Genomic DNA, 18,710 nt, shown 5'->3' with positions numbered 1-18,710 from the left:
TACTAACACTGTACTGTGCCCGGCGGTACTTAAACATTTCAACGAATCCTTTGATGGCACGTGCCAGTTCTGTGGGGAGGTGGCTGACACCTTCCACATGGTTTGGGCGTGTCAATCCAACCCATCCATCCCCCCCAACCCCAACCCCACCAGAGAGGACTGGGAGGCGGCCCTGCTCGGCTGTCAGGACCTAAAGACCCAAAAGGCCTTGGTTCACCGGACGCGGGCGGCGTTGCTTGCCAATGGGGCCCCGGAATAGGGGCTCCACCTAGTATTGTTAGGGGAAAGGGCCAATAGGGCCTACCCCAATCACCTCTCTGTAAATATTTATTGCACTATAAATGTTTTTCACCACCACATCGTCTCTACAGTGAAACTGATGCGGGCCTCTGGAGCCTTTGATCGTTCACGTGCACGTTTCAGAGCGTTAGCTTGAGTGCTCGCATACCTCAAGGTCGCGTTAGTATGAAAGACAAGGTAGGTGGCACCATTGGTACACAGACTGTGGACCACTTAATTGGCGTAGAATATTCGGAGTGGTATCAAACAATACAGCGCGTTACGCGTAGCATACGATTGCTTGTCGAATCAAAGCATAGTAAACCGGGGGGATTCGCGCCGACGACCTTTGGTTCCCCAAACTGTGACTTCTTGAAACTTCAAACGTTCATTACGGCCTAACTAATTGACATGGGACATTCGAAATGATGTCAAACTATTTGCCTTCTTGAGCTGTATACGTTGGCATAAAAAAGTAGATATACGAATATAAAGAAAATTTTTTAGCGGGTATAGCGAAGATTAATAATGACGCAATATTCATTCGATATTGCTAACGCTCAATTGTCATACGCTGCCGCCGTGGTAGCTCAGTGGTTATGGTGCTCGACTGCAGACCCGAAAGACGTGGGTTCGATACCGGCCGCGGCGGTTGAATTTCTTTGGAGGAGAAGTTCTAGAGGCCCGTGTACTGTGCGATGTCAGTGCACGTTAAAGAACCCCAGGTGGTCGAAATTTCCGGAGCCCTCCACTATGGCGTCTCTCATAGCCTGAGTCGCTTTGGGACGTTAAACCCAACAAACAAACAAACAAACAAACAAACAAACAAACAAACAAACAAACAAACAAACAAACAAACAAACAAACAAACAAACAAACAAACAAACAAACAAACAAACAAACAAACAAACAAACAAACAAACAAACAAACAAACAAACAAACATTTTGCCCAAGAAATTTTATGCGTAGCAAACTAGTTTTCGCGTCACTCCCGAGAGGGCAGCGCATTCTTTGACAAGGCCAGTGGCGCCCCCTCGCGGCAGGTGGATGTGTTGACGGCCGTGCTGCTGCTGTGGCTGGTGCTAGCGGGCGACGAGACGGCCACCGTGGGGCGGCTCAGCTACGCCCTGGTGGGCCGCTTCGGGGGCCGCGTCAGGCCCCTGCTGGTGCTGCTCACGGCGGCCACGTTCGTGGCGTCGCTCGTGCTACCGCAGAGCCTGGTCGCCGTGGTCGTCACCTGCCTCGTGGAGCGGGTCTGCAAGTTCGTGCGCGACGAGGGCCTTCAAGACACGCAGCGGTGCCTCGAGCGCCACGCCGCTGAAGAAGCCGCGGGCCACTCGCGACAGGTGCGTCCGCTCGCCCATAAAATATGGTGGTTGCTGGATAATGGAGGGATTGAAGGTGAGATATATTGCTACCGCCCTGAACTGCAGACACTGAAACTATTTCAGGGTTGAAGCTAAGAAGCGGAGAGATAGGATGTGATATATTATTTGAAGAAAAAATTGGTAGGGGTTGGTAATGTAGGTAAAAATTGGTAACGTAGTTAAACCGAATAGACGTGCGAAAGAAGTTGTTCATTCCTCAATTGGAGGGGGGCTCGTAACCCAAAAATGGTCTATGGACAGTCTGTTTCATTTGACTCTATTGACTTCCTATAGATATTGCTTTTTGTCACTTCATAGTCTATAGACCGTCTATAGACAAAAGTCTACTAAAAGTGTATGGCCATAAATCTATAGATTCTCTATAGACTGTCTATGGCATTTGTATTGCATATAGACTTTTGTCTATAGACAGTCTATAGACTTTATAGTCATAAGTCTATAGACAAGAACCCCAGGTGGTCGAAATTTCCGGAGCTCTCCACTACGGCGTCTCTCATAGCCTTAGTCGCTTTGGGACGTTAAACCCCATAAACCAAACCAAACTTTATAGACTGTCTAAATGTTTTTGTAAGGGTTAAGCTCCTCAGTGACTCGGGTCAGCGCCTCCTAGGAGGCGCTGCTCGGGTAAGCTCGGGTAGTAACTCGGGTTGCTAGGCAATCCGAGATAGTAAGGCCACAGAGTTCACCTGCAGTGAAATGGATCATTCAAACCATCATTCAATCAGGAAGCTCCTTTACATTTACAAGAAACCTTCTGCTAACAGTTCAAGGTCCTGCGGTCTTTAATAGTGTCGTAATGGCTCTATTGTGAGGCTGAGCGAAAAGCCTTTGGCCTTAAGACTTTGGACAAAGACTGTAAGCACGTACGGCGAACGGCGAACAAGTACAACGTATGGCGATAAGCTTATGGTCAGTGTTGGTGAGCGTATGAGTGCTGTCGCACATTAGTAATAGAATATGCGCAAAGAATTATGCGTCAGTAAAGCAGCTCTCTGAGGCTACCCCGTCCCTTGTTCACTTAGTGTTTTCAAGGAACCCATCTACCTGCCTTCTCTCTACAACAGGCAGGCAGGCAGTCAGGCAGGCAGGCATTGTAAGGTATGGTAGGGTATGCATGTGTCACCCGTGGTCTCTTATCCATCAATGCAGTGCGGGGCGTACGGCGTGACAGACGCAGTGAGGGTAACACACGGAAGCCGCGAACAACGCAGACGCCATGACTTTGTCGAATTACAGATGACCCTGTAAATTCTTAGTTTCTTAACTGGGAGCTTACCCTATTGCAAGCTTACAGTCATCAGAGTTGGTCAGAAAGCTCGTTATAGGACGGCACGAAAAGCGATCGACGGCTTGGATACACAGTCATCCGCTAACCTATTTATTAACACTGCTTCGATAATCTCGCGGGTTAGTTGGCATAGACCCCTCTCTCCATTGTGGCGCCGCTCCCTGCATTGCCTCGCTAGCTGGGCCATGAGAATCGCCCGAGGCCATTGGCTAAAGGGGTCCTTTGGCGAGGAAGTAGTAGTAGTAGTGAAAACATTTATTTTTTTTTTTTTTCAAAAGGAAGAGTTAGGGAGTAGGGGGATGGGGATAGATAGATGTGGAGCTTCAGTGGTCGGTATTCCCTAGTCCAGGATCCCGTTGGCCTCCGCCGCTGCCTTGGCCCTCGTCACCAGCATAAGCTGTGTGCTCGGGTCGGAGTCAGCCAGGAGGGCCTCCCACTGCTCTAGACTAGGGCTATTTACCTTTGGTAGTAAAGGGCTTTTTTCGCAGCCCCAGGTGGCGTGGTACGTTGTGGCGTAGCCCCCACACCACACGCACTCTTTCGCGTATCTGTTCGGCCACATTTTGTGATACATGGCTCTGCTTGGGTAGGAGCCGCTGCTTTCTACCCGCCGCGGTGGCTCAGTGGTTAAGGTGCTCGTCTACAGAGCCGGAGTACCCGGGTTCGAACCCGACCGCGGCGGCCGCGTTTCGATGGAGGCGGAATAAATGTAAATGGAAATTGGTTTTTGAGGAAAGGAAATTGCGCTGCATCTGTCTCACATATCTCGGCGGACACCTGAACCGAGCCGTAAGGGAAGGGAGGAAGGTGGGAGTGAAAAAAAAAACGAGAAAGAGGTGCCGTAGTGGAGGTCTCGACCACCTGGGGATCTTTAACGTGCACTGACATCGCACAGCACAGGGGGGCCTCTTGCGTTCCGCCTCCATCGAAACGAGGCCGGCGCGGTCGGGTTCGAACCCGGGTACTGGGCTTGGTAGACCAGCGCCTTAACCACTGAGCCACAGCGGCGGGTGGAGGCGGAACGCGAAAGGCGCCCGTGTGCTGTGTCATGTCAGTGCACGTTAAAGATCCCCAGGTGGTCGAAATTACTCCGGAGACCTCCACTACGGCACCTATTTCTCTCTTTCTTCTTTCACTCCCACCTTCTTCCCTACCCTTACGGCGCAGTTCTGAAAGTAGTAGGACTGGTTATTTCCTGGGCGAACGGGCGGACGAGAGGCGGTCTGCGCGTGCAGGGGCGAAAATCGGCAGTTGGCTCTCGGCTGTTGAAGAGAGCAGATCGCTTGTACTGTGAACCCCTGTCGAAACGTCTCGTCACGCAGAATCATAGCGCGTTTACTGGATCAGCGATACGCGATCAGATTTTGCGTAAATCTTGGTAAAACGGGCAGAGAGACTCACGACATTATTAAAGAGGCCTACGGTGACGCTGCCATGGGTAGATTAGGTGTTTTTTGAGTGGCACAAGCTGTTCCGAGAAGGTCAGGAAAGAGTGGAAGACGACGACCGCTCCGAATGCCCTTCGACCAGCACGACTAAGGAAAATGTGTAGAGAGTGAAACATTTATTGAACAGTGATTGTAGGATGAATATCAGAATGATTGCTGATGACTTGAGCATTCCTCAAACCGAAGTTTTTGAGATCGTGACAGAAAACTTAGCCATGTGGAAAGTGTGCGGGAAGTTGGTGCTGCGAGTGTTGTCAGAGGAGCAAAAGGCCAACCGGAAAGCGATCTGCCGGGATCTTCATCATGTGAATGAGGACCCCGATTTTTTGCCCAGCATTAGGCGGCAACGCTGCCTCAGGCCCCCTATATCCTCGACATAGCCCCGCCAGACTTTTTTCTATTCCCGAGAATAAAATCGACGCTCAAGGGGAAACATCACGGATCGGTAGAGGCGGTTAAAGATGCCGTGACGAGGGAGCTAAACAGCATTCCGGTCCAGGCGTTCCTGGAGGGGTACGAAAACTGGAAATCTCATTACCAGCAGCGTGTAGGTGCGGAAAGGTGCTACTTTGAAAAATTCTTATCGTTTGTACTATCCTCTTGAATAAATTTTATTAAAAAAAATCAGTCCTACTACTTTCAGAACAGACCCTGTATGTGAGACAGATACTGCTCCATTTCCTTTCCTCAGAAAACCAGAGAACCAATTCACCAATTTTCTGCGGTTTTGAGTTGTATCCGTCTATAGCGTTTACTTGTGTTGTACTTTCTGTTAAAAAGTCTTGAAACTGCAAAAGGATTACGTTGCTCATTTCGTGCATTGATTCACAGAAACATACAAGAAACAGCAACCTTTTGGCGGCTTCTTCCTTAGGTGGACACGTTGATTCTGTACGAGGAGCTGGCCATGGCCCTGTGGAAGCGCCATCGGTCAGGCCTGGTTGACAGGGACTCGATCGAGTGCTGGGAGGACGACGACAGACACGGCGGCGGCACCGAGAGCCCTGACGCCAAGGTAAACCTAAAGCCCTTCCATGACACTTGGTGGAAGAAACGCTATGGAGGGGCTTTATACGAAACCACAGCTGCTGGTAGGTCAGGTGACGGTGGGCTCCCAAAGAGGGATGGGTGATGTATCTTCCTAACCCGGACAGCCATTGTGCGTCGCGCCTGGGCTGCTCGAAGACTCACCTTGTCTGGCGTAAAGCCCCTCAAACGCTATGGAGGGGCTTTGGTAAACCTGAAACGCTAACACTATTTTCTAATATGTGAGGATAGTACGCACGCCCTCTGAACAGCAGAAAAGAGCAAAACGCTGAGTCAGCGTATGAGTATCGAGCGTTAGCATTATCGAATGGATATTGCGTCATTAGCCTTCTTCGCTATATCCGGAACAAGTTTTTCGTTATATCCGGATATTTACTTTTTTGATGCAAACGTATACAGCGCAAGAAGAAAAATCGTTTGACACCACTTCGACTGTCCTACGTTAATTAGGTTGGTGGTGGCGGAAAACATTTATAAACGGATACGGTCAAAGAGGTTATGCATGATCAAAGAGGTTATGCATGAGCTGGCCCAGAGGGGGCCAGCCCTTACAAGTACTAGGTGGAGGTCCCTAGTTCGGGACCCCAGTGGCGTTGGCCACCGCCCGGGCTCGCGCGACCAAGGCCCGTTGGGCCTGCAGGTCAGAGCAGCCGAGCAGGGTCGCTTCGCAGTCCTCCCGGGTTGGGGTGGGGTGAAGGGGGATTGCAGGGTTGGAGAGTTAGGTTGGCCGTAATGGATGCTTGAGGTTAAAAGAAGTTACGGTTTGGGGAACCAAAGGTCGTCAGTGTGAATCCCTATGATACGCACGCTTTGTTTCGACTAGTAATCTTATGCTCCGTAACGTGCTGAATCATTTGATATCACTCCGAACATTCTACGCCAACTAGGTGGTCCACAGTCTGTGTACCAATGGTACCACCCTTTGGTCGCGTTTGAATGTTCTTGTGTTTCATGTATAATGCTGGCATTCGAGCTCACGCTCTGAAAGTTAAAATTCGAAATTGCTTGCCTATTTTCTCTATGCTTTCATTGCCATCGGTATGTGACAATGAAAAACCCACCATCAAACCTGTGCAGATTTCGGCTAGGCTTTACCAATTTTTCCAGAAAAAAAAATTCTGTACTTTTTGGGTCAATAAAAATAAAGAATACCCTATATTGAATATCTTGAGGGCATAATTCTTAATGTCAGCCGCGAACGATTATCAGAATGCTTCCTGAATGTATGGCTAACTGTCCTCCCTATCTGAAATTTGAGCACTTCGTCACCGGCCGTATCATTAAATAATTAAAACATAATACGCCGCCGCGGTGGCTCAGTGGTTATGGTGCTCGGCTGATGACCCGAAAAATGCGGGTTCGATCCCGGCCGCGGCGGTCGAATTTTGATGGAGGCGAAATTCTCGAGGCCCGTGTCCTGTGCGATGTCGGCGCACGTTAAAGAACCCCAGGCGGTTGAAATTTCCCTTGCCCTTCACTATGGCGTCTCTCATAGCCTGAGTCGCTTTGGGACGTTAAATCCCCATAAAACATAAGCATCATTAAATAATACTTTCACGTGTTTTCTGACAAGGCACGTCTGGAAATGCCAACCCTGGGTGGTCTTTTGTTACTTCCACCGGTCTGTTTCGTTCGCATGAATTTCATTCCTGATGATTTCGCCACTTTCAGTCATGTTCTGCGCTCCATCTTTATTCAGTAACCTTCACAGCGACTTTAAGAGAACAGTGAAGATTGAAATTAGAAATGCGTATAAAGAAGCAAGAACTTGCCGCCTGTTTTATTCGCTGTGTGCCTGCAGAGCTCGAGGGCATCGGCGCTGAAGCAGAAGGCGTCCATCCTCAAGTCTGCCTCGAAAGCGGCGCTCCTCAACGCGGACCCCCTCGGAGCACTGACGCCCACGCCCGCGTAAGCAGTTTCGAAGTTGCTGCAGCCTTGTTGCTGAGAGGCTCTGTACTCCTCTTAAGTCTCTCCAAACCTCTACAAAGGCCGGGATACGGCAGTGTGTTCAACCTTACTACCGTTGATAGCATTGTGGGAAGGCAGGAAAACTTTATTGTACTCTAGCGCTTCTTTTTTCCGCGGTTTTGGGGCATCTTCAGAGATGTACTCTCCTTGGCTGTATCCCCAGAAGTCTTCTCTGACGATGTCGTCCACCTCTAATCAATGGTCTGTTGCCCTCAGTCCAGGGTTCCGCGGGCCACTGCCGCCCGTTGAGCTCGCTTTACCAGACCTTGTTGGTCTTCACAGCGGCCGCTAGACAGCAGAGTCTCCCATTGCTCCGCACTTGGGCTTTGTATTTTGGCGACCACGTCTACGTTTTGGCAGGTCCATGTGATGTGAAATAGAGTGGGTTTTTCGTCGCACCAGGGACATTTGTCCTCGTATATCGTAGGGTGCATTTTGTTTAGTATGTTCAGTATGTGTAGGTTTGGATAAGAACCTGTCTGTAATTGTCTCCAAGTGACAGCTTCCTCTCTGTTGAGAGATTTGTGCGGCGGGGGATATCGCATTCTTATGCCTCTATAATTTTGTAGTATGGCCGAGAATTCCTTGGGTGCTGGTGCGGAACTGTCAAAGAGAGGTTATAGGTCACGTGAGGCATGGCAAAACTGCGATATAGTTGCTCTTCATCATTTTAATTCGCTACTATGCTGAAGCTAGCCTTCCTCAAGAGCAGAAATGACAACGTATGTAGAAGCACCGATTATATTGCAGTTTTTCATGGCTGACGTGACCTATTGATGTCACAGCCATCGTTCGGCTCTTCAAACCGGAACCGAAGCAGCACGAGAAAGAAATTCGATTATAAATTATATTGCGGTACTAGGAAGATACCACGTGGTAAAAAGTGCATCATAATGCCTTACGCACCATTACAAAGAAGAAAACATGGTAGCTGTCTATACTCCTTTAAGCTGACGCTAAAGAGGCCTGTGTGTTGGAATGAACGCATGGAAACAAGCTGATGATGATAGCAGAGAGCGTAATCGAATTCGCTCTTTCACGAAAGCGGTCCCCGGTTCGTCGACAATCCGGCCGACGGGAAGTCTCCCCTGGCGGAGGGCAGCAAGCCGCCCGAGGGCAAGCTGATCCGTGCCAAGCGTCGGCGACAGTCTTTCGCCGACAAGCCGCTCGTGTTCGAGTACAGTGAGCGCCGGCGCATGCAGCACGACATGCCGCCACCGCCCAGCCGCATGGCTATCCTGGCGCCGCCAACGGAGGAACCCACCGGCAGCAGGTCCACGTTCACCAGGTACGCGCGCCGTTTGGGCTATGCACCTCGGATCTCACTTACGGACCACTTCTGTGGAGACGTGGCGCGCGCCACCAACAATGCAACTCCGGCACTTCTTTCTGCCGCTCGTAGTGATCAGCTCGGCCACGGAGTGCTCGGAGAGCAGTGGTACATACACGACACCGCTAAAGACAGAAAAATGTATCGAAAGTTGAGAACAGTGGTCCTATTCGTTTTCATAGAGATTTGGAGCGGGAGGGGTGGTTTGAAGAAGACATTATGACTTGAAGACTTTGACTATGGCTGTTCATCTATAATTGTTGTGGCACCCATGATGACATCGTTTCGCAGTTTTTTGTGGCATTTCTACATTTCATTTCCTGTTGGGCTCCTCTGAGTTCTTGTCCGGACAAGGGCTGCCTCTGAGGACACCTAATTCTTGAAAGAAACTATACCATGTGTTTGGCGCACGATGGTCTGAGTTGCTCATGCACCATAAAACTCACTACAATACATTACAATACTTGCACCAATCTCGCGTTCGCCACCATAATAAAGGACCAGACGGAGAGCGAAATCCAGTTTGTTTGCCTAGTACACGTACATAGCTTGGGAGGAGCTATAGGCGCGGTGTGCCATCGTGGTTTTCTGACATCACTTGCAAGCCATCTAGGAATACAACAGACACTACCATGTGTAAAATGAAGTTCTTTTTTGTGCGACGCCCAGAATGTGACCAGCGAAGTTACGCCACCACTCTTTTCTCGTTCTGAATGAAATATATAGATGACAGCGGACACGCTTGCCGGGCCGCGTGTTCCTGTTCCAGGAAGCGCTCTTCCCACAATCTAATAGTAAGCTGTCCTCTAGTGCACTCCTTTTTTTAAAGGGGCGTGCGATAGAAGATAGCTTACTCCCTCTTTATTCCTTTCTGTTTATAGAGTGCAGCAGTGGCGCCTTTTATTCGCCGCGCAGGGCGGCGCACCCTTCCGCGTCGGGAACGTCCGGAGAGGCAGCAGCAGGCAAGCACGTTGGCTCGGGCGCCGGGGTGTCTCTAGCCGCCGAACCAATCGTCGTCGGCGTTGGAGCGGGCGCCGATTTCGCAGTGTGCCGGATTGACTCGTCGAGCGATTTTTCGGGCCAGGTACGTGAAGAAGCGTATTGTATAAGTCCCTGGAAAAACCAAAGCCGTCTAATCACTACTAGCACTTAGGAGTGAGTGCATTCCGGGTTTAGCTTCCACTGCCTTGAGTTCTTTAACGTGCACGGAAAGTACAGTATAAATGGTCGTTTTGAGACTTATCTTCCATCGAAATGTGGCCGCTGCGGCTGGAATCGTACCCTCGAACTCTTGCTCCTCCGCTAAATACTACTTAAAGTCACATTTAAATGAACCAAATTTAGGCCTCACCATTTCACCACAACTAAGCCCCCTTAGGCCATGGCCACAACTACCCCTTGGTCCATTGTGGTCTCAGCTGCCGCTCCGTCATTAAAGGCAAGATCAGTTTGCGATTGGCAGCGAGGAGCTCTAAGTGGTAAGGGAGTACGTCTACTTAGGGCAGGTAGTGACCGCAGATGTGTGCCGCAAAGATTGAAAATGCATAGAAAAAAGTTGGGCTGAGGCTTAGCTAAAGTGTTAAGCCTGGATATCCCGCAGCGAAAAGCTTCGTGGCGACGCTCGTGGTTTAGCTTAAGGTTTCATACATAGGGTTACAATTTGGGTATAGTTTTCTAGCTTTTCTAAAACGTGTTGTTATAGGTACACAAAGCTTATACAATCGTTATACAAGGCTCTTAAAATCTCTATTTCTCCTTCTTCAATGAACACAGTGTCTTGCACTTTCTGCATAGCCATAAAGATGGCCCGGTGACCAGAGTAGTAGCAAGCAGCTGTGCTTGTGGCTGCTACGCAGTATACAGAACGCACACCCTGTCCCTGATAGACAAGGTCTATAGTTGTCCCCCATTGTGCTGTGGGCTCAATGGGAGACGTGACCAAGTCCAAGTTAAAGCAGCCTTTGAAAGACACATCGAGGGTTGACGAAGTACGGTTAAAGTCTCCAGCAACCACACACAGTTCACCATCCGTTTGGCTTGGTATAGCAGTCGACACCACTCGCACAACATCGTCCACTGTACTGTTTGGCGACATGTACACAACTTGAAAAGATATTCCAGTTTCACTTAATCGCACACCACACGATTCTCATGTGGCCACTGCGACGGTAGGCAATTGGACGGGTTCAATACCGTTCTTCACATAGATACACACGCTGGAGTTCCTGGTAGAGTCACTACGGCTGGCATAAACAGCCATGATAAATTTGGGGATTGGGACAGTTTGTGATCCCGCTGCAACACCAACCTCTGTAAGCATCAAAATGTCCGCACTGATTAGCAATGCCCGCCATGTGCCCAATTAGCGATCTGACATTGAGCGCAGCAACTGTGAGAACCGTGGCGGGGTCTGTTTGTAGCGCCCTACACCGAGCGTGGACTGTATCCATGCCGTGTTTATCGAGGTGCTGAAATTCAGCCTGCAACGTCTGCGCCTCTTCTACGGCCGCCGCCGCCGCTCACGCGTTCTCGCAACGCCTTGCGAAAGAACTTTCTCCTCTTAGGACGGCGGCCTGCCATCGCAAAACACTGTTCCGAACACAGATGGGCGCTGCCGCGCTGTGGAGAGATCTGCGATATCTTTCACATGGTGTGGGCATGTAATCAGAATACTCACCATCCCCCCCCCCCCCCCCCCCCCCTCCACCCGAGAGGCATGGGAGACTGCCCTCCTTAACTTATCCACACTGGAGTCCCAAAGGGCTCTAGTAAAGGCCGATTCACACGACGGACCGTTCGCCCGCGGCCCGCGCACTACGTGAGCATGCGTCAGCACTTTGAGGGGCGCGCTGTATGCATGGATGGATGGCGGCCGACAGCGCGCCCCTCAATGTGCTGACGCATGCACACGTAGTGCGCGGGCCGCGGGCGAACGGTCCGTCGTGTGAATCGGCCTTAAAGCGGGCGCGAGACGGGGACTCGTCGTGCGGTGTCCCGGACTAAGAATGCCGACCATGTAGCGGGGTCTTCTGATCCCCAAACCCTCTCTGAGTATTAAAAAAGTTTTTCACCACCACCACCACGGCAGCGGCGAGGGGTAAACCGGTGGCGAGGAGAAGTGGCGACGTAGCGCGCGCCGCGGCGGCGCCGAGGAGTGGCTCACGCGAAGCGCGGTGCTGTGGAGCCTAGTGAAGCTTTTTGCTTCAAAATCGCGATTGTCATCATCAGCGTCAGATGAGTTTAGGAATCTCGCCTCTACGTGGCGCGCAGGGCTCCACGTCCCGACCGCCAGGTTCGCAGCAGCATCTGCAGCGGCGGGTCTCTATGGCCGCCGGCTTGGCCCCCGAGCCGACCTCAGAGACCGGTGGGCCCCCACTTAAGAGTCGCCGCTTCTCCATCCGCTGTACGAACCAGCCCTTGATGCAGGGCGCCGGCTCGCCCAAGCAGCATGTCGGCGCTGGCCAGCGGTTTCGTGCCGAAGAGCGCTCGAGCATCTCCAACGCCAGTAAGTATACTGCAGTCACATGTGACTCCAGGCTTTCCCTTGCTTCTTGCAAAATACACCCGCGTTAACCGTTCAAGTCACTTTTTACTGAACAGTCAGGATTAACGAATTATAAAGGAAGGTTAAAAAATCAGCCGTCGAATACAGAGCAACAACAAATCTAAGCTTTGAAGAAACCAACAGTGATGTCAACACTTTAAGGTGAACGCACATGTGCACGTTCCTCAAGAACTATCCCCAGTCAGGTCACCCCCGGGATTCTGATCTTTTGAGGGGACCTGTTCTGCCTAATTGTACTCCTTTTTTTTTCTTTTTATTATACTTCATACAATTTTTTTGGTTCCTATCCTATTCAGGTTTGGTTTATGGGGTTTAATGTCTCAAAGCGACTCAGGCCATGAGAGACGCCGTAGTAGAGGGCTCCAGATAATTTCGACCACCTGGGGTTCTTTAACGTGCACCGATATCGCACAGCTCACGGGCCTCTAGCATTTCATCATCATCATCATCAGCCTGGCTACACCCGCTGCAGGGCAAGGGCCTCTCCTATGTCATTCCAATTAACCCTGTCCCTTGCCAGCTGCGCCCACCGTGTCCCCAAAAACTTCTTAATCTTACCCGCCCACCCAACTTTCTGCCGCCTCCTGCCACGCTTCTAACATTTCACCCCCATCTAAATGCAACCGCCGCGGTCGGGATCGAACCCGCGTCTTTCGTACTCCGCCTCACATCTTCTTTCCCGTTCATTTCTTCCGCTTGTGTCTTTGGTCAAGTCCGCTTTTGGTCACTGAGCCAGCGAGAGGCCTTGTTTGCTAACTTTCAGCCGTGACGTCACAGGTGGCCTCTAGCAATGACAAATAATCAAAAGAAGGAAAGGTAAAAGAACGAAGGTACAAAATACGGCCCGCGCTCGGAGGCCATACATGCGCCATGAACTGGGCGTTGTGCGGATTGCGCCATTTCTGGTCATGAAGTCCCAGTCGCCCATGCAATCGCACTTAAACATAGCCCTTTGATCGTACCAGTTACAGACCTCCATTTCGAAACACGGCTGTTCCCCGAAGTCACTGCACGCAGGTTAGCAGACCGTGGTTCCCTCTATGGACTGTGCCACGACCTACTGGTAGCGCCCTTCAACTTATGGATTCTATATTGCGTTCGTGTTTTGAACAGCGCTGAGAAGTTTGTCTGGACGTCGCAGGAGTCGTGACAGGAGGCTGACCTCCTGTAGCTTTGGCTCAATCAGAGCACCAGATTTTCACCAGGGTTTTCACCAGTTTCATCAACCCGCCAGAGTTGTGTGGGAAGTTACGCAAATGGTGCATGATCTGAAAGCTTTGCTGATTACAACTTTCTATGACATCGGCGACGTTTACCCGGGGGAAACTTTTTTCTGCACCTATCACTGGAAAAAGAGGGCAACGGCAATCCAAGAAATCCGATGGGGAGACGTGCAAGTAAACCTTAAATGGGTTTAGGCGCGCATTTTGTTGATTTCCTCTGGTTTGCGCTGCATTCGGGTGCTATACCGGATCGGATGCCTATTCAGAAATGATACACACTACAGCGCGCAATTGGAGCGCCTCTAGCGGCAAGGACGCTACCACACACCACTATGCGCGTCAAAGCGATACTAACCTATATGCAGAAAAAAAATTGGAGGGGACACTTAAGCTTCACTTTAAGCGTCTGACGCGATAGCGTTAATGGGTTAATAGAGTTGTTGATGGGTTAGTTAATGTTAGGGTTAATTCTCTGGGGATTTTTCGTTGATTTCTCGCTCACGATCAGCGGCACCTACTCCGGAGTTTTTGCGGCACGAGTTTCTTAACGCTATTGCGTTAAAAAGAAAGCGTGGAGGACACCTAATTAGGACTAGATGTGATAGTGCGATAGCATAAGAACCTCGCTGTGAACTACCGTGCACTGCCACGCATGCCATACAGGTGGAGAGGGGATTTGTCTCTGCCAAGCATGGCAGGTGGCAGGTCACAACTGACTCTTCCGTGTTCCAAACTTGGCAGGTGACAGTTCTTTCCATGGCAGCCACCTTGCGGTCTTTTCGTCCTGCCCCTAAGAAGAGGAGAGGGAATTTCTTTCTCTCCATTTTGCCACCTGCCAATCGTAGAAGGTGGCAGGTTGCAGCTGGCTCTTCCGTGTTCCAAACTTGGCAGGTGACAGTTCTTTCCATGGCAGCCACCTTGCGGTCTCTTCGTCCTGCCCCTAAGAAGAGGAGAGGGAATTTCTCTCTCTCCATTTTGCCACCTGCCAACCGTAGAAGGTGGAAGGTTGCAGCTGGCTCTTCAGTGTTCCAAACTTGGCAGGTGACAGTTTTTTCCATGGCAGCCACCTTGCGGCCTCTTCGTCCTTTCCCTTAGAAGAGGAGATGGGCATTTCTGTCTCTTTATTTTGCCACCTGCCAACCGTAGAAGGTGGCAGGTTGCAGCTGGCTCTTCAGTGTTCCAAACTTGGCAGGTGACAGTTCTTTCCACGGCAGCCACCTTGTGGTCTGTTCGTCCTGCCCCTCAGAAGAGGAGAGGGGCATTTCTCTTTCCATTTTGGCACCTGCCAACCGTCGCAGGTTGTAGTTGGCTCCTCAGTGTTCTTGGCGAGTGCTTCACCTGTGTAACGATCACAGACCTGCGGCTGTTGAGCTCCCTTGGCAAAGTTCCATCCCACTATAAAGCTGCAGAGAATGTCGAACTGTGCTTGCCGCTCGTAACTGTTACCCTCTCTTCTCCTTTCAGTGTCTTCTTTCATTTCCGCCGCTCCTGGCGATGACGACGACGAGGATGCCGAGGAAAAGCGGTAAGAGACACGTTTTGGGAGATGGCACACAAGAGATCTAAGCAGTCGTTAGTAGCAAAACACCGCTTCGTTGATTCGGGCAATGGTTGTGGATGCAACAGCCAATTCTAGAACCATGAAATCAACGGCCGAGCGCTGTCACCTTGAATTACCGAGTACAACATGGCGTGTGTGTAACAGGTTTTAGTGAGTCATCTGTCTCACGAACAATAAATGACAGGTCATGTGATCTGTCTCTGGCACGACCAATGAGTGACATGATCCATGGGTCATTCGAACGACGACCAGGAGGGATCACGGGGGATCAAATTAGATTGCTGACTTCCTGGTATAACATGGCTGTTCTTGAGATAAGTGAAACGCCCGCTACTTTGGCGCGAGTTACATTTCGCGGTGTCATTAACCTTGTCGCAAATTTAAGGGTTGCTTAACCGAACTTCGAATGAATTAACGTTCAAAGAAATGCGGTGTCGGCTCGGTGCGTCGTAGGTGCTATTACAACACCCTCAGTGTAGTTCGAAAGTGCCTTTAATATACTGGAAAATAAGGCCGCGCAGCCAAGAACAATCGTAACAACGTTACGGGAGCACTTGTGTGAACAGCCTGGTGTCGTTTTCTACCACCGGAATTCGTACTTTGTGACTCTCGCGAAACGTTTTGTTGGCCTAACGGAAATTCCTAAACCTTTCCAGTCATAGCCAAGTAGATTACTTGTGGTGGCTCCTGCGTATCTCTTACCTGAGTGAATGCGATCGCTTACACTAAAATTCACGTCTATATATGCTGTTAGCTTAGTCTGTACATACATGTAATAAGATGATCTGACATGCAACGCACGTGTAGGAAAGGGGTTGTGGAAACCAGCTATGTAATGTATTAGTGTATTAAAAATGTTCCTTCTAATTCGAACTCCATGCAAGACGGAGGGATCTTCGGTCTTTGAGTTCAAATTATCTTGAGTAGCCCGAGTTTGCTTAAGCAAAACTCTTACTTGGGCTAGTTGGTACATGCTTACGATATGCGTTTCAGCATTAAAAAAAGCTTGCTTATACTGCTTATTGACTTTCCCACAATAGCACCAACCCTGTGGAGAAGCTCGCTTGGAACACGTGTGCTCTTATTGTTTCATTGTCGGAATGCAGTCACCGGCGCAGCGAGGACTTTCTGGCGGCCCTGTGCGTATGCGGCAACATGACCAGCGTGGCCGGCAGCATCGCCAGCTACTGGTTCACGCCAGCTGCCGAAGCCATCGCCGCGAATATGGGCAGGTGCGCCACTTGGCAACTCCATGTCACTGATGAAGTCAGATGCCGCTGGATACCCGTCCCCGTTTGGTGGATAATGATGCGGAAGACACTATTATGCATGGATCACTATGTAGTATTCGCCTACGATCGCGAAATAATTTATAATTTTCTGTCATGCTCTTTCGGTTTTGGATTCATCAGCCGAACGATTGCTGTGACGTCAAAGAGGTTATAGGTAAAATGTGATATAATCGTTGCTTCGTCGTTTTAATTCACCACTGTGCTGAAGCCAGCCTTTCTCAAGAGTAGGAATGAGAGCGAATGTAAAAGCACCGACTACACTGCAGTTTTTCATGCATCACGTAACCTATAACTTCTTTGACGTCACAACCATCGTTTGGCCGTTGAAACCGAAACCGAAACAGCACGAGAAAGAAATTTGATTATAAATTATTCAGCGCTCGCAGAAGGACACCACGTTGTAATCCGTCTATAATAATGCCTTACGTCCCATTACAAAGAAGCAAACACGCACCCAAAAGTTTGGTTCTATACTTTAAGTAATTCGACACGAGTCTTAGAGTCAGAGGTATTTGTGAGAGGAAGGCTGAGAAAAATGGGAACAGAGTTTAGCAGTAATGGGTTTACCAGTTACATGTGGGGCATTCATCAATGGTTCACACACGCATGTGAACGATGGCAGCAGGTCATGTGACTTTGCTACGTGGTTACGTCATTGAGGGAACATGATCAGCGATTACTTAATCCGGAGGTTGCGTTTTTATTACAACAAATATTTGACCAGCACTCTTCCCACTTCGAGTTATTGATCAATTCGCTCTCGCCCTACCATAAGCTTGCCGTCCCGGTTAGTTCAGTTGGTAGAGCGACTGCTCCGGTGAAGCGGTGGTCCCGGGTTCGAACCCCGGACCAGGACGAATTTTTCTTCAACTACGAAGTTTCTGAGAAAGCTGTATAGCTTTCCTTTGTAGCCGTATGGCTGCGCTTGGGTGGATGCCAATGAGTAATTACTCCCTTATTACAAATATACCAATATTGCTGCAAATACGATGAGCACAGGACTTGTTTCGTGCTCTTCTTGATTTTGTGCAGCGTTTTTGCGGCTGGCTTTACCCTTCGTAACATGCTGCTCCAACTGGCCTCGCGTTCATCCTTCTTGTCGTGGTTAAAAAAGAAAAGAGCCTGAACAACTACTGCGACGCTTCAGGGAAAAATAATCTATCAAATTTCGACTTATAAACGTATGAGTGAAATTTTGAGGATTAATGGTCGATCTTTCAGAGCGTTAATTCCACGCTTCCGTGGATAATGTGAAAGGAGTCTCCTTATTGCTAGCATGTAATTAGGTAGAGCGGGGGTATTTTTTGCCGCTGGCTAATGGCAGATATACCTAGAACGATATCGCTCATGCGTTCCGAACAGCAAGGATGAACCATATATCTTTCTGCCACCTACGCACTGTCCCAGAGTTGTCGAAAGGACTCATCGGCGTCAAAAGCTGAATCAAAAAGGCCCTCCCTCGGTGTAGCCGACATGGTTTGCGCCTAGTTGTGAAGATCTCGTGAACGTAATACAACTCCTAGCGGACTAAACTGTGTGCCCCGAATTCAGTTTCGAAACACGTAGTTTAGCGGCTGCCTTAAACTTATGTTCAGCAAATAACATAGGCTATACTAGTCTACATGTACCACGTGAGTGTAAAGATGTCAGTAGTTTTTTTTTTTTTCGTTTCTTGTCCAAAGAGACTACTAAATCTTTACGGGATTAAACAAACTATGTTTGCGAAGACATTTCTCAAGGCAAAGTCAATGTGTCAACTACCCGGTACGATGAAAGCACGCTGTATGCTAACCCTCTATAAAGGATAACCCAAACGGCGGGACATTGCAAAATTTCGACGCGCGTTTCGGGATTTAGAAAAGTGGTGTTCTTGCAATATGTGCCGATGATGCAGCACGTCCCTGTCGTTCTGGAGCTGGATGTTGATCACGCTTCCGGCCTCGCTGGCAGCTTCGGCGCTATCCTCTGTCTGCGTTTACTATGGCAGTCTGCAGGCCCAGTGAGTATGTGTGGAGAGATCACCATGCATTAGTTTCACTTGCGAGTGCCTATTTTCAAGAAGCATGCTCGACGCTTCAGGGCACACAGCATAGGCAGAGTAACAACAAAGTTACAACTTAATCGAGAAATAGTTGTAAAGAAGGTTAAAATTGCAAGATATCGTTCCAGGTCACAAACGTATTGAGAGATGATAAATACTCAAGGGGGTCAGAGTAAGAAAAAGGGACCGTCTTATAATGAATTTAAAAGAATGATAACAATCTATACGCGGCAGGTTAACTAGAACCGAAATTAGTAGTCACCGTCAATTCAAGTTGTA

The 18,710-nt window shown here is 49.5% G+C and overlaps 1 protein-coding gene across 1 annotated transcript in view; it reads left to right on the top strand.

Annotated features, from left to right (window-relative positions):
* Positions 1-18,710, top strand: part of LOC149363689 (uncharacterized) — a 58,516-nt gene that overhangs the window by 31,355 nt on the left and 8,451 nt on the right. The window contains exons 11-19 of the mRNA XM_089568586.1: positions 1,324-1,626; positions 5,279-5,413; positions 7,253-7,359; positions 8,465-8,707; positions 9,665-9,833; positions 12,020-12,254; positions 15,002-15,062; positions 16,205-16,330; positions 18,285-18,389. Of these exons, the coding sequence (XP_089424712.1) occupies positions 1,324-1,626; positions 5,279-5,413; positions 7,253-7,359; positions 8,465-8,707; positions 9,665-9,833; positions 12,020-12,254; positions 15,002-15,062; positions 16,205-16,330; positions 18,285-18,389 (1,484 nt within the window). The remainder of the gene's footprint in view (positions 1-1,323; positions 1,627-5,278; positions 5,414-7,252; positions 7,360-8,464; positions 8,708-9,664; positions 9,834-12,019; positions 12,255-15,001; positions 15,063-16,204; positions 16,331-18,284; positions 18,390-18,710) is intronic.

This window comes from Amblyomma mixtum, chromosome 2 (genome assembly GCF_055824585.1).
Source record: "Amblyomma mixtum isolate Tamu chromosome 2, ASM5582458v1, whole genome shotgun sequence".
Lineage (NCBI taxonomy): Eukaryota > Metazoa > Arthropoda > Arachnida > Ixodida > Ixodidae > Amblyomma > Amblyomma mixtum.
Note: the sequence above shows the minus strand (reverse complement) of the source record. Positions and strands in the feature narration are given on the sequence as shown.